This window comes from Staurois parvus, unplaced genomic scaffold, assembly GCF_062004578.1.
Source record: "Staurois parvus isolate SC_StPar_1 unplaced genomic scaffold, SC_StPar_1.0 ptg001510l, whole genome shotgun sequence".
NCBI classification, from domain to species: Eukaryota; Metazoa; Chordata; class Amphibia; order Anura; family Ranidae; genus Staurois; species Staurois parvus.
The window spans coordinates 471,974-487,429 of record NW_028319306.1 but is presented as its reverse complement, the minus strand read 5'-3'; the positions used below and the strand labels follow the sequence as shown (position 1 = coordinate 487,429).

Below are 15,456 nucleotides of genomic sequence, written 5' to 3'. Positions count from 1 at the left end.
CCATTGGCCCTTTCTTGATGATAATCCAACAGTCACTGAAAGATTTATTAGTAGCAAGCCTCTTTTCTACAAACAAGGGTAAGGATCCATGTGGATTTCTCCCAAGAGGGACCTTTAGATGTGGCACATGTGCTTACTACCGATTCATTAAGCAAGGTAAAACCATTATGCCATTACGTTATCCAATGGTAGTACCATTGAAGCCTGTGGTGTGTGTGCCCCTGGAGTAGCAGTCCAGGGGTGCCAAAAGTCTCATGGTGGGGGAGCTCTAATTGAGTTTTCTGCACCATTGCAACTGCACCAGACATGCTTTTTTTCACACCTGCCTCTAGGGCCGGGCCTTCTGGCCAGGACAAGATGAATTTTTTATTCCTGGCCGAACGGCCCGCCATAGTATTGCACTATGGCACTTAAGCACTTGTCCACTTCCCCTTTCCTTTTCCATGTTTGTCACTGTACTTTTTGCACAGCACTGTATGCACTTTTCACTTCCCCAATTAGTAGAGTGTAGGTCCTCAGGCCTGCCCAGAAAATCTTGGGGCACATGGCCTTTTAGTCAGGTTCTCCCAGTCCCATTGGGTCTCCCTTCGGGGAAAGCCCCCGCTGAGTACTCTGGGTGGTCTTACTTCAGCAGGCCTGATAAAAGGGGTCTGCCTGGTTTCGGCCAGGTGGACCAATGAGTCAGTCCCTGTCAGGAGCGTTGCGCCCTGGGGGATTAGGGTTAGGGCCCTTTCTATTAGGAGGAGGGACATACTTTTTTTGTGCTCAGTTTTTTTTTTTTTTTGCACTGGGTGCTAGTTTTGTGAGTGTGTTCACTACACCACGGAACTAAAAATAAATACATTTATATATTTTTTTTTTTGGATGTTATATTCATTTTTTGGACAGGATCAAGTGATCTAATACTCTCTCATTTGTAGAGAAACTAAACACTACATGGTTTCAATTTGAACTTCACACTGTCATGGCACAATGATTACCCTCCTTTTTTTTTTGGATACTTACATTAAAAAAGATGGCCTTTTTAGCACTGATCTTTTCCGTAAGAAGACTGCGGATAACTAATTACTTTACTATAAAAGTCCCCATCTGCTAAATTCAATCCCTAAAGGTCAATATTTTTGTGTCAAACGTAATTTCAGTGGGGTAGGAGATTTTGAAAAGCAAGCTACAGTGTTATGCCAATGCTTTCTAGATAAAGGGTATAGTCACAAATCCTTTAAAAAAAAAAAGAAAAAGCATACAATCAAGTAAAAAATAAGTCAGAAGATTTGTTACTGTTTCAAGGGGGTAACCAACCTGGCTCAATAGAAAATACTTCCTATTACGAAATTTAACACTGAAAACAGAGAGCTTGGAAGGATATTGAAGGCCCATTGGCACCTTCTTAACGGTGATCCAACAATTAATTAATTGATCCTGAGCACCATATCGCCTTTAGAAATCACTGTAAGATTTACTAGTAGCAAACCACTTTTATACAAACAAGGGTAAGGATCCATGCGGACCTCTCCCAAGAGGGACCTTTAAATGTGGCACATGGGCATACGGCCGATACATCAAGCAAGGTAAAACCATTATGTTATCCAACGGTAGTACCATTGAAGCAACACTATTTGTGTCTATATGTGACTGCAGCAGTTACGTTGGAAAAACCCACTGTAACCCATTGTAAGATGTGATGCAGCCTACATTTCACATTGTATGCCCATCTGTAGGAAGAGAGGGATTTATTTATTTACATATACCTTCTCTTTCCCTTTTTCCCCCCCTTTTTTAAGTGCTGATTTGGAGGCACTAATTATATATTTTCCTTTTTGGTTTATCAGGGGAGTTGTTGACATATGATGTTGTCTTGCAAGGTTTTGTTTATACTGGTTATTTAGAATGGGACTTATTTTATGTCCTCCCCTTTTTCTTCTATTATATGTGGTTTTGTTTGGGGGACTGTCCAGCTTTGTCCATGCCAGCCCATGTCCCCCACCCTCTGATCATCTGTGGCTTTGCCTTTTTGTGGCAGGGCTGCACCCTCTTATTCAGGAGCGTTTTTCCATGTATGCCTTGTTGATGTGGTCCACGGTCCATTTGAATGTCCTGGGGACTTCCACGATGGGCCTCTTGATGGCATCAGATCATCTGACACCGCTTGCATCCCAGTGAGGAATGATTTGGGATGCCTACCGGATGTGATGAAGATCCAGGTGCCGCGTCACTTCCTGGTCGCCACGCGTGATTAATGGCAGGTCCCAGAAGTGGGCGATATGCTAGCCGGCATTACCAGTGGACACCTTTGCTGGATGGAGCCTGAGTGTGCTCCATCCAATATGTAGCTGGGGGATTGGATGGTGGAGGTGCCCACACACACCATCCAGGTTTGGGACATTATTATTGTCCCCCACCTGGGGGATGTTGGTGGCCACCAGAAGAAATCACCTGATGTTGGGGATGTATATGAGGTGGGCCTGTCAGACACCTAGGGCGCGCTTTTTGGCTTGGACTATGCAGCATGTTTGAACAGCTCTCCCACATATATGGTGAGTCTATGGCAGTTCAGATCCCTGTTTGGTACATCTCTGGATATTTTACGCATACTAGTTAGAATATGGGCTGATGTTGATGGAGATATATATTTGATTCTAGGAGGTCTACGTCTCTTCCTATATGCCTCCTCTTTTTGTGAGTAATGGTTGTTGATATATAAGGCCAGAACCACCCCTATGCAATCAATATCCTATTTCTATTTCAGGTAAGTTTATAGTTTATATTTTGCTTTATCTTTTCTATATTAGAACTCTTTATCTGGAGCATTGTGGAGGTCAATATATGTTTTTTGCCCCATTATGTATGATTTGCATCTGTTGGGATGGCCCAAGGGCATGCAGAGGTTAATGACTGCACATATACAATACTATGGCAAAAAATAATTGAACCTCTTTGCCAGGATTGCTTTTTGCAAAAGGGATGGATATGGAGTATTTTCTCATGAGTGGCAGTGGTGTCTTCTTTGTTTTATCTCTTCTTTAGTCTACTCTATGTCCCCACTGGTGGTCTTTCCATGGGCCAGCAGGACTTGCTAGGACAGTTTCTACAACGGATTTACCAACATAATGTTTATCCATAAGTGGATTTGAACCTTCACTTTGGAAGGTATATATGGGTGTATATACTTTGTATGTATTTTTTCTTTGTTTCTTTTTTTTCCCCTTTCCCTATTTTCTTTTCTCCCCTCCCCCTTTTTGTCTCCCTTTTTCTTTTCTTTCTCTCTCACTTTTTTTGTTCTCAATTCTACTTTCCTCTTACTTTTCACTTTCTTCCTTTTATTGGGGATAGACTGTTTTATAGAGAGATATTAAGTTGTGATCTTTTCAGTATGTAAGATAAATGATGTTTGGCTAATTTGAATCTCTTTAATACTATTTTAGTGGCCATCTGTATCTTTATTCAAGATGTAAGGTCCTGATAAAGCGGGTCACCCCACAAAATGTGTCTACCTACATTAAAGGATCTTTGAGAACTTCCATGCTAAAGTTTTTCCATCCATTTATGTGGAAGACAAGTAGTAGAGTTGACGTCCTGTTGAAATGTTTTTTTTAAACTGATGAAATAAAGACATGTAATTCTTTTTTTTTAACATTTCTGTCATGTGCAAATTTGACCATTGGAGGGATAATTAAAGTCCCATTATTTGTACTTCTGTTTGAAGCGTTTAAAGTAGTGCACTGTTGTCTGAGTGCACCTGCCCTGTGAGTGTACATATTTTAGGGTTTCTAGTAAAGGGAGTTTGTGTTATAATGGTAAAGCACAATGCTGATCCTTCTTTTGTTGAGCGGAGGAGCATGTTGAAGCTGCATATTGGTGGTGCTTCGCCCAGGAGCCAGTGAAGAGATCCCCAGGAAAGTGATGCTTTGGGACTAGACCCCTTAAAGGGAAAGGGGCATTTAAATTGTTGCTTACACTAATAGGCACACAAGTAGAGGTGACAGCACATGATGAATGGTGGTGGAATTCACTTGTGTTGTTGATGCATGTGACGTATTAAAGGGCAAGTTCACCTCTTAAAAAAAATAAATTCACATCTTTTTGCAGATAAAAAAAATGTGCATTTATTATTTTTTTTTATTAAAAGCCTCTAAAACATTGCACCCATGATCAGCAGATCACAGGTGCAATGCCAGGCTCCTGTAGCTGTCTGCCCATACCTCGTACGGGCAGGCAGTTACTGAATGACAGGAAGGATCAATGAACTACCTACAGTGCTCATCAGCACCCTGGGCCATCAGACGCAATGGTTGATGGTAGTTGAAGTTCTCCCATTCACAGCACTACATTCAATAAATGTTATTGTCACTCATTAATGTAAATGGGTGCACGTGTTATTATTTGATAAATGCAACAGTGAAATTGGTTGTTTTGAGTATTTTTGTTGCTTTATAGTAGTATTATTTACTCTTTATTTAATTTACTATTGGAACACTCACAATAGTCAAGTAGGGGTGATAACGTTGAGACACGGAGGTGCTGAACAGCATTTTTTAATTTTTGTTTAGGTTCTTGCAGCAGCCTGTTGGCACGATTCTGTTTGCCTTGTTGTGGCACAACTTTTCTATTAATTTCTTGGGAACGTCCAAGGGTTTATGAATATCCTGCTTAAATCCTGTGTTGTATGATTAAGACAAGAGGAATTTTGACTTAACCTGTAATTACCATTTGCTGGTGTACACTACAGGACACAGGCCAACTTTCCCTCTGTTCCAGTATTATTCTGCGCTGCTTGTAAAAAGAACTGAGCTTTCAGGAGTGGGATATGGCTATGGGGGTATACTCATAGGGGTGTGTTCAGCCAGGCTTTTCCAAAGACCAATCACCTGAAGGTATCAGTCTATAATCTATAGCTCAAGATGGCTGATAATCTTGTGCCACACACCCTGTAAATTCAATCTTCCCTGGCTGCAGCTACCGGTCATTAATTGCCTCACTGACTGCATCACTAACTCTCAGAATGCCCCGGCTGTCATCCCGGTGCCATGGGTCCGATGAACAGGCCCAAAAGCTGGCATTACTCAGACCCAAAGTCACAGCGGTGGCCTCCAGCCAAGATAGCATTGGCTCCCCCAGTGGACGAGATCATGCAGCAGTCCCTGGGAGACTCAGAGGGATCGGCAGACAGCTCCTTGCAATTTCCATCTTGAGCTCCTGAAGGAGATTAAAGATGTGTGGGAACGGGCTTCACTGCTGGGGCATAGGATGGATGATACCACCATGGTGCTTGATGGGCATTAGAATGACATCAAACAACTCCAGGCTACACTTGCTCCAAAACCAATTGGAAGACGTGGAAAAGCAGGCCTGCCAGAGCAACATCTGCATATGGGGCCTACCAGAGATAGTCACTGATCTCAAAGGCTCTGTCTTTTCCCTGCTACAAGAACAAATCCCTGATGTTCCTGTGGAACGCCTGGAAATTAACACAGGGCCCTGCCCCACTGACAACCCGACGGTCCTCCCTGGGACATAATCCTTAAAGTGTTACTAAACCTAGGACCCTGCATTCAGTATATCTGGCCTCCCATGTCACGGACGCAAGATCGCCGCCACCAACATGCGACAATCTCACGACCGCGACCACCAATATGTCACGTTTGCAGCGTCAGACCCCAGACCTTCTCACCACACTCGTGACCAAAGGAGCAGCGATTTTCCAGCTAATGGATTTCAATCTGTGTCTGCAGCCTGGATGCACTTGTTACTGGGTCAGGTTAATTATGTCACTAACCCTTACACTGCCACCACCCCTTTTTATACAGAGAAAGGGGAAACTCTCCTTATCAAATATACACTGTGATGGTTGGAAAGTCGTCTGTCCAATACGGTCACCGCAGGCCAATTGGGCAGAGGATTAAACAAACATAGTAGCGTCTCTTCAAAAGGCAGGAATTTGTGAATTGCAAGTAAGCGCTTAGAAACAGTTTATCACTTTCAGAAAGAAAGATTTATTACTAAAAGAGTCAAACAGGTGCAATAAAATATTTACAAAGAAGATGTAACGAAGATATATATATATACATAGAAAACAGCACAGCAAAGAGATAACAGGGAGAAGTTCAAAGGTTAAGTTACTTGCCATTTTAAGCCTTTGAGGTAAGCAGATCCAAGTTGCAGAGCGAAAGGGTAATTGATCTCCTGCTGTTACGATGGAAAGATAGGAGAGGTCTTCAACTTTTCTTTCTAGGCCTACTAGCCTGTGTTTTAAAGTTCCCAGGAAGGGGGGTGGCTCTGAGTAACTGGCCAATACTTTGTTTAGGGCGGGATCATCGGGCGGACTCTGAATTAAAACCAACAGCTTCATAATCCATGATATGAAACATAGGGGACAAACTGACTGAGGAATGTTCATTTAATTCTGTCACTTCTGCTGTTATGTTTTATGAGGTTACAGTCTCTTTCAACTCCTGGGAGAAGCTGCCTTATCTCTGTTAGGAGGTGCGAGTTTACACAGGCTGCCAGTGACTTTTAACACACACACATCTGTCACTGTGTCTCTCAGGAAGGGAGGGGGAAGGAGAATAAAGGATAAATTAATACTTTTAATAAAAAGGGGGACTCTGCGTCCATCTCTGATGAACAAGTTTGCTACATCCCACAGTACACAGAACATGGTAATGCAATTATTTTAATAAATATAAACTGCTAAATATCTTTTCTTAACAGCAGTATATACAGTATCTCACAGAAGTGAGGTACACCCCTAACATTTTTATAAATATTTTATTATATCCTTTCATGTGACAACACTTTGTTGCAATGTAAAGTAGTGAGTGTACAGCTTGTATAACAATGTAAATTTGCTGTCCTCTCAAAATAACTCAACACACATCCATTAATGTCTAAACCGCTGGCAATAAAAGTGAGTACACCCTGAAGTGAAAATGTCCACATTGAGCCCAAATTGTCAATATTTTGTGTGGCCACCTTTATTTCCCAGCACTGCCTTAACCCTCTTGGGCATGGAATTCACCAGAGCTTTGCAGGTTGCCACTGGAGTCCTCTTCCACTCCTCCATGACGACATCACGGAGTTGGTGGATGTTAGAGACCTTGCGCTCCTCCACCTTCCGTTTGAGGGTGTCCCACAGATGCTCAATAGGGTTTTGGTCTGGAGACATGCTTGGCCAGTCCATCACCTTTACCCTCAGCTTCTTTAGCAAGGCAGTGGTCATCTTGGAGGTGTGTTTGGGGTCGTTATGTTGGAATACTGCCCTGCAGCCCAGTCTCCGAAGAAAGGGGATCATGCTCTGCTTCAGTATGCCACATTACTTGTTGGCATTCATGGTTCCATCAATGAACTGTAGCTCCCCAGTGCAGGCAGCACTCATGCAGCCCCAGACCATGACACTCCCACCACCATGCATGACTGTAAGCAAGACACACTTGTCTTTGTACTCCTCACCTGGTTGCTGCTACACATGCTTGACACCATCTGAACCAAATAAGTTTATCTTGGTCTCATCAGAACACAGGACATGGTTCCAGTAATCCATGTCCTTAGTCTGCTTGTCTGCAGCAAACTGTTTTCTTGTGCATCATCTTTAGAAGAGGCTTCTTTCTGGGGTGACAGCCATGCAGACCAATTTGATGCAGTGTGCGGAGTATGTTCTGAGCACTGAAAGGCTGACCCCCCACCCCTTCGACCTCTGCAGCAATGCTAGCAGCACTCATATGTCTATTTCCTAAAGACAACCTCTGGATAAGATGCTGAGCACGTGCACTCAACTTCTTTGGTCGACCATGGCGAGGCCTGTTCTGAGTGGAACCTATCCTGTTAAACCGATGTATGGTCTTGGCCCCCGTGCTGCAGCTAGTTTCAGAGTCTTGGCAATCTTCTTATAGCCTAGGCCATCTTTATGTAGAGCAACAATTCTTTTTTTCAGATCCTCAGAGACTTTTGCCATGAGGTGCGATGTTGAACTTCCAGTGACCAGTATGAGAGTGTGAAAGCGATAACACCAAATTTAACACACCTGCTCCCCATTCACACCTGAGACCTTGTATCACTAACGAGTCACATGACACCGGAGAGGGAAAATGGCTAATTGGGCCCAATTTGGACATTTTCACTTAGGAGTGTACTCACTTTTATTGCCAGCAGTTTAGACATGAATGGCTGTGTGTTGAGTTATTTTGAGGGGACAGCAAATTTACACTGTTATACAAGCTGTACACGCACTACTTTACATTGTAGCAAAGTGTCATTTCTTCAGTGTTGTTACATGAAAAGATATAATAAAATATTTACAAAAATGTACTCACTTCTGGTAGATACTGTAGCAGTCTTCTGACTTCTATCAGTATCCAGCAAAGCATTGGTTAAAGCTTGCAGAAGGAGTTTTCTTTCTGCTCTAGGAGGATGCAGAACCCCTGAACTCTGTCTGGAATGTCTGTACAGTGCTGATTGGCTGATTACATGCACCCTCCCCCCCAAAAAAAACCTCTCTAGAAATGCACACCAAACTGAGCATGTGCAGAATGGCTACGGGTTCAGTCTGTCTTATCAGGAGATAAGACATGGAAATCTGAACAAGAGGAGGAGCAGAAAAGACGGGATTAAACAGCCTTTTTACACAATGTGGAGCATTGACCTCTTAGGTTCCACAGTGAGTATAACAAGCATGCTTTTACTGATTTTACTGTTGTGAGTTTAGAAACACTTTAAATTTCATTTTTACAAAACCTATGCAGGCTGCTAGAGAATCCATGGCGATCTCCTTTGAAGGATATTCTTATCAGATTTTCACTGATCTTTCTCAGACCACCATACTTACAAGGTGTTCCATGAAGCCACTCCTACAGGTGTTACAGGACCATTCAATCAGTTACCGATGGGGGTTCCCCTTCAAACTGTCCTTAAACTAACAGGGTCTGTGACGGGAGTCACTTTGGGTGGGGGGGCCTATGGAACCCAGCTCACTTTGGAGAGGTGGAGAGACCCCTCTCTCAGCTCCCCATATCCCTCTTACGTGTAAGTCACCCTGTGCCTGTTAGGGGTACAGGGTGATCTGTCCTAATATTGTGTAGACATGTCTAGGAGATAGGTGGGGGTTCTGGATTGTTTGGTGTTGTGTGGCTGCATCCCATTGTTCTATTGTTTGTCTTGCTTGGGAGCAAACTATTATGGGATGTATGTGTTTATGTGTATTAGCTTAGTGGGGGGGGGGGTGTCTCCAGCAGCCCTCCCTCCTGAAGGGACTGTCTGCTGGTGTGAAGTTGTGTCTCTTGCTGCTAATAAATTTAAAAAAACTATTTTTTCCAGTAGTTTCCACCTGAGGTTTTGCACAAAAAGTTAGGCTGGGACTGTCAGGGCTCCCAGGTGTGACCAGAGGTGTGTGGCTGACGCAGGGAAACGCAGACCTCAGATATGTTATAAACAATATAATTTATTAACACTAACAATACAAACATAAACGCAGTGCAATACTAAACATAATACAGTGCAACCAAACCAACCACCCACAGATAACAGTACATACAAGCAAGCGTCGTCAGGCAGGCCGGGTCAATATCAATAGGGCAGGTAGGTACAGGGGGAGCAAGCGGAGATTGGTCGGGGTCACAGGCCAGGTTCAGCAGGTAGCAAGCAGCGTAGTACAGAGGGTCAGGCAGAGGGATGGTCAGGGTCACAAGCCAGGGATCAGAACAGGTAGCAAGCAGCGTGGTACAGAGGGTCAGGCAGAGGGATGGTCAGGAGCGAGCCGGGATCAGAGCAGGAGAAGTCAGCAGCGGTTCAGAAACAGGATGCAGGACAGAAACAGGATACAGGGCCCAGGACAAACACAACACCAAGGCAGAGTCTGTGGGTCTGGCCATCCCTTAAATACCCCAGCATAATCAGTTCCAGGTGTTAGCTGGCTGCAAAGTTGAGTCTCTGATTGCTGGGAGCATCCGCTGGCCAGCCCTGGTACTGCAGATCAAAAGGCAGGTGAGTCCCACCATTGCTGGCCAGTCCATTCCTGACAGGGACCATCAAGAGCAGCTTCAGCTTTCGAAGGTGGTCAGCCTGTGAGATGATCTTCATTGGCTCAAAATCATCTTCCAAGAGGTGAACGGTATTGCTCCGCCCTGTGACATTATGCAGGGTGGGGGGACTGTCCCTTTAGTGTATATTTCTTGTATCTGTGTTGAAATAAAGTAGTCTACCTCCTGGTTTACTTCAAATCTGGTGTTGTCTGGATTTTGGGGTAACAATAGCCAGAGTCACTGGTCTCCTGTTCCAGAGCCTGAGAAGCAGCTTCTTGATGGAGATACCCAGTTGTGGGTGTCTGGGTCTGTTACAGGGTCCCAATAAGATGAAAGCAACCTTGAGGAACTTAAAAAATGCCTTGCCGATCTCAATCTCTTTCCACATTCTCAACCACCCTTGCGAGCTTTGACTGTGAATTCTCTTACTCATCAACTTCAACCATCTCAGAGCCCTCAACCTTCCTTGGATCACAAAGAGGACAGCCCACAAGATGCAGAGCTCCTCCCATGGGACAGAGAATAAAATACGGTCCTCCAGGCTCTATCCTCAGTAAACCACAAGTACCAAAGGACAGATCTGAAAAACATAACACAACATAGCATAGCATAATGCATCAGGCGGGGATCTGGCTGTCCTGGAATACTCCTGGAAATAGAGTTACCGGTAAGTCTAACTCCATTTTTCCCATGTCGTCTTCCAGGACAGCCCACGAGATAAGCAAGAACTTGCCAACCTAGGGTGGGACCACCGCCTGGAGGACCTTACGCCCAAATATTTGATCCCGACTATTCAGGAGATCCACCAGGTAGTGCGTAATGAATGTCGAGAAGCTCGACCAAGTAGCCACCTTGCAAATTTGATCCGTGGAAGCACCAGCTCTCTGCCCAGGACGTGGATAAGGCCCTAGTAGAATGTGCATTAATGAAAAGAACTGATAGCCCCTTGGTTTGGCAGCAGCAAGAAATGGCTTCCTTGATCCATCTGGCAACAGTTGGCTTAGAGACATGAAAATCTCGATGTTTGCCAGAAAAAGAGGATAAATAGAGCGTCAGACCTTCTGAATTGTTTGGATACAGCTAAATAATGCAAGAGACATTTCCTTACATCCAACAAACTGAAATTATCTTTCTTTTTATTGGAGGCAGAGGCACAGAAGGAAAGTAGCACAATGTCTTGTGACCTGTGAAAAGTCGTGGTTACCTTCGGTAAAAAACCCGGGTCTGTTTTCAGAATAATCCTGTCATCAAAAACCAGCAAAAATGATTCTCTGATTGATAGAGCTTGCAGCTCACTTATTCTACGAGCCGTAGTGATGGCCACCAAAAAAACTGTCTTCCACGTAAGCAGTTTAATGGAAGCTTCCGTCAAAGGTTCAAATGGATTGGATGTCAACACCTGTAAAACTAATGAAAGATCCCCAAGAAGGGCAGCAAGGGAAGATTCCTTCTTTATCCTTTCCTTTGTTGCCTGCCCAATGTTTCCTTGGCCTGTCCTCTTTACCTTGTTCAGTTTGCTGCCTTTGACCATGAAAAAGTAGCCTAAAACCAGGCATTCTTTTCTTTTCTGGGAAGGCCTTCTTTGTTTCAGCCGTGCACTCTAACGCCTCCTGCAACCTGGGACCAAATAGGTTATCTCCCGTAAAGGGCAGCGCACACAATCAAGCCTTGGAGGCAGAATCACTGGACCACGTTTTAAGCCAAAGTGATCTCCTAGCGGAATTAACTAGAGCTGATGATCTAGCTGGCATTCTTATTTTTTCTGCAGAAGAGTCTGAGAGAAACCAAACAGCTTTAAAGAGCATAGGGAAAGATTTTAAAATCTCTTCTCTGGATGTTCCCCCACTCAGGTGAGACTTCAGATGAGACAGCCAGAAGTTCAAATTTCTGGCTACACAGGTAGAAGCAAGGGCTGGTTTGAGACTATTAATGGTAGAATCCCAAGCCCTTCTGAGGAAGACTTCCCCCTTCTTGTCCACAGTGACGCTCAGGACTCCCATGTCCTCGAACACAAGGTCAGACTTTTTAGAAACTTTAGATAAGGGAGCATCTAATTTAGGCTCCTTATTCCAGGGATGCTCAATCCCATCCTCAAAGAGGAACCTTCTTTTGAGACTGTTGGAGAAAAAAGGCTTACATTCTGGTTCTTTCCATTCCAATTTAATACCCTCGTTCAGGGATTTATGGACAGGAAAAACGCAACGCTTTTTACCTTGAAGACCCTCGTATATTAAGTCATGTCTGGAGAGCTGGACCCTGTGTTCTTCTATTTCTAACGTTTCGTAAATGGCTTTCAGCAAGTTATCTACTTCCTCCAGAGAGCTTGTATCTCGATGACCTAGGACCCAAGATCTCTCCCTCCTCTTCCTCTGAACAACTTCCCCTATCCTCGCTTTCACAGGATGATGAGTTCACCTCCAAAGGTCTATCTAGGACCTCCCGCCTGAAATTAAACGGGCATATGGGTCTTGGCTGTGGAACGGCCACCTTCCTCTAAGGAAGGGGGAGGTAAGGCAGGATTTTTCAAATTCTCCAACAGAGTCTTGAAGGAACTGATTGTGGTTACCAACTCATTCTTTACTGATGCCAGCAATTTGACACAAGCTGAGCTGGAGTCCTCCTTGACAAGATTATTACACGGGACTGGCACAAGGGCTTGCTCCAAGTAGATCCCAATTTGGCTGCAGAAACTGCACATTTTCTACTCTTGGGGCCAGGGTCCGGACCTTTATCCTGAGCTTTAGTCTGCAAAATAACAGCAGAAAAGAAAAAAGGACCCCAAGCCCCCAAAGATCTTAACAGACAACACACCCTATGCTCTAGCAAAAAGGAGGAAAGGGGCTTTGTCAGAAACAGCCAACCACCCAGAGAGCTGTATGTGACAGGACAACAACCTACACAGGCATACATCTTGTGGCCCCCTCCCCATTGCTTTTACCTGTGAGAAGCTGGTGCTTGCTTGCCTGGAATCAACCACCAAAATTGCAGCTGCGGGAGGATCCAAAGTCACAGGTCTCTCCATTGCAGCCTCTGCTGTAGCCGTAGAAGACGGCCTCACTAGCGGCCCGCACAGTCCACCCTGCGCCTTAAATGGGGATTGGAACCGGCTGTAACAGAACCGGACCCAGACCGCACTTGGGTATTTCCGTTAGACTCCAGCTTCCCTGTCCGAACACAAATCCACGGACACCACCGCTGATCATGCAGGAAATAAGACAGCACCAGACTCTCTTAAGAAAGGAAGTCAACTGCTTTATTTTAACAAAAACACAAGATATATACACAGGGTGGGGAAATATAACCAGGAACCCGAAACACATCACAGGCCCTCCCATCAGGAGGGAAGGGCTGCCAGAAACACCCACCACCAAACCAAGAAACATAATAGAACAAAGGGATACACCACATGGCAGTAGACAGTAGGGGAACACATGCCTCCCATAAGTTTGCTAGAACAATGGGATGCAGCAGCATGACAGAGAACAATGAACAACCCCCACACCCAACCTAAACATATCTACACAATATCCGGACAGAGCAACATGCACCCCTACCAGGCAAAGGGTGCCTTTACACATAAGAGAGATTTGGGAAGCTGATACAGGGGTTCCCCCACCCCCAAACGTCACTCCCGTCACACCGGCGTCCCCTGCGCTCGGGGATTACGTCACCTGCTTGTGGATGTGATGCCACTGCAGTTTCCAGAGCCAGCGTGGAACGCAGAGGCTCCGTCCCCCCACCGCATGAGGAGGAAGCCTGGGCAGGAGCGAGACAGAGATCAATGGCTCTCTATGGGAGTTGCATCCTGGCGCACCGCCTGACTAGACAACACACCCTGCGAATGATGGTGAAGTGTCTGAATTCAGGAGATTAACAGACTCACACATAACAATGCAGTGAGCTGGTCGCACCCGAAACCGACACAGCAAACCCCACAGGAACCACCGAATCCAAGATGCGGTCTCCAAACATTAGGTAAGGCCGCAGACAGTCCGTCCTACACCCATCCTCCTCCACAGGGGACTATTGGTCAAAGGTATGCCATCACCTTTCCGGCCCTGGGAAGGGTTAGACTGCTTCAGCCTAATCTTCAACCCCACTAGAGGAGAGTGCTGCTGGGATAGTAGAGGAATCCCAAGAAACCCCCCCCCCCCCCCAACCGAGCTTCCAACCAGCCCTGGGGAGAGAACTTTTCCCACATGGTTCCAGGAAACATGTTACCCCCATCTAGAGGAAACACTAATAACGGAGGATGGAGCCTGGAGGACCCCCTTTTATTCTCTGTGGGGTAACGCGTTTCCTGTCCCGTGGGAGAAGCTCTATGTCTCGTGTGCTATCCTGGAAGATAACTTGGGAAAAGAGATCTCAGGCCTTGCCTCAACTACATTCTCAGTCCTTCAAACCAGTAGGAACCAGATGACCATCACTTTGTGAGCTTGAGGATAGCACTGTCTAATGTTTACTGTCATAACATTATTGTTTTTCATCTCCCGTTTTGTTTTCACTGAACCTTAGCTGACTGTTACAAGTGAACATTCCCTCCTCCTGGACGGACTCTCTTCAATTTGAAGAAGTTAAATCTAGAATTCATGTTTTTTTCATCAATGAAAAACTAACGTCGGACAAACATGATAAGATCCTTGCAGTATGGCAACCCTGGCATGATTATCAACTGGTATCCCACTTTGCTACACAATTGACCCACCTTTGACCAGTACAGTAGTGCCTCCCCGCACTTGGGATGGGAAAGAGTCCAATACTCCCTTGTGGAGAAACCCCCCCTCCTTTTTTCCCCCTCTTCCTTCTTCCTCTTTTCTCTTTCCTGACTCCTCCCCTGTTCTTTTCTAATCTCCTTTTCGTCTGCTGGAAAGGGGATCCTTCACTCACAATATAATTTGGTAATGAATGGCCACTTTTTGAGCAGACATTTGAGGCCCTCATCATCCAGCTTTTAAAGTTGCATTTTCTTCTTTTTATAAATTTTTGTTTAACACGCCGAGGGCTAGGCAAGGTATCCTCAAGACTAGGTTACACGATTCCCCTCAGGGTGTATACAGATGATTATCATGCCTACAAGCTACTCTGGTCACATGAATACCATGTTTTGGATAATTGTCTCAGATGGCACTGATTTTTTAGTATCTTGCAGACTCCTGCGTTGGTCAACGATCACATTTACTTTCTTGACACACTTTTCGTTGTTTTGTACAATACCTACTCTGTCAAATCGTGCCTTATTTTTCAATAAAGCGCTTTTGGTACCAAAAGGTATCAGTCTATAACCTAGGGTTTATGAATATTTAGCCTGTATCCTGTACTGTATTCCAAGGTATGAAATTTACAGATAAATAAAAATTGCTTCTTTTGTATGTCATACCGTAGACTTGTATGGGGAGAGAACCAGCTCTGACACAAACAATGAAAATGGTCCTTAGAGCAAGTAAGC

General features: G+C 44.7%; 1 protein-coding gene across 3 annotated transcripts in view; it reads right to left on the bottom strand.

The window, feature by feature from the left end:
- Positions 1-15,456, bottom strand: part of RETREG3 (reticulophagy regulator family member 3) — a 213,646-nt gene that overhangs the window by 51,865 nt on the left and 146,325 nt on the right. The window contains exon 9 of one of the 3 annotated variants that reach the window (XM_089662651.1): positions 5,942-6,322. The exons of the other annotated variants lie outside the window; for them this stretch is intronic. Within the exon in view, the coding sequence (XP_089518777.1) occupies positions 5,957-6,322 (366 nt within the window). The 3' untranslated portion in view covers positions 5,942-5,956. Of the gene's footprint in view, positions 1-5,941; positions 6,323-15,456 lie in introns of those variants that run through there. 3 annotated transcript variants of the gene reach the window in all.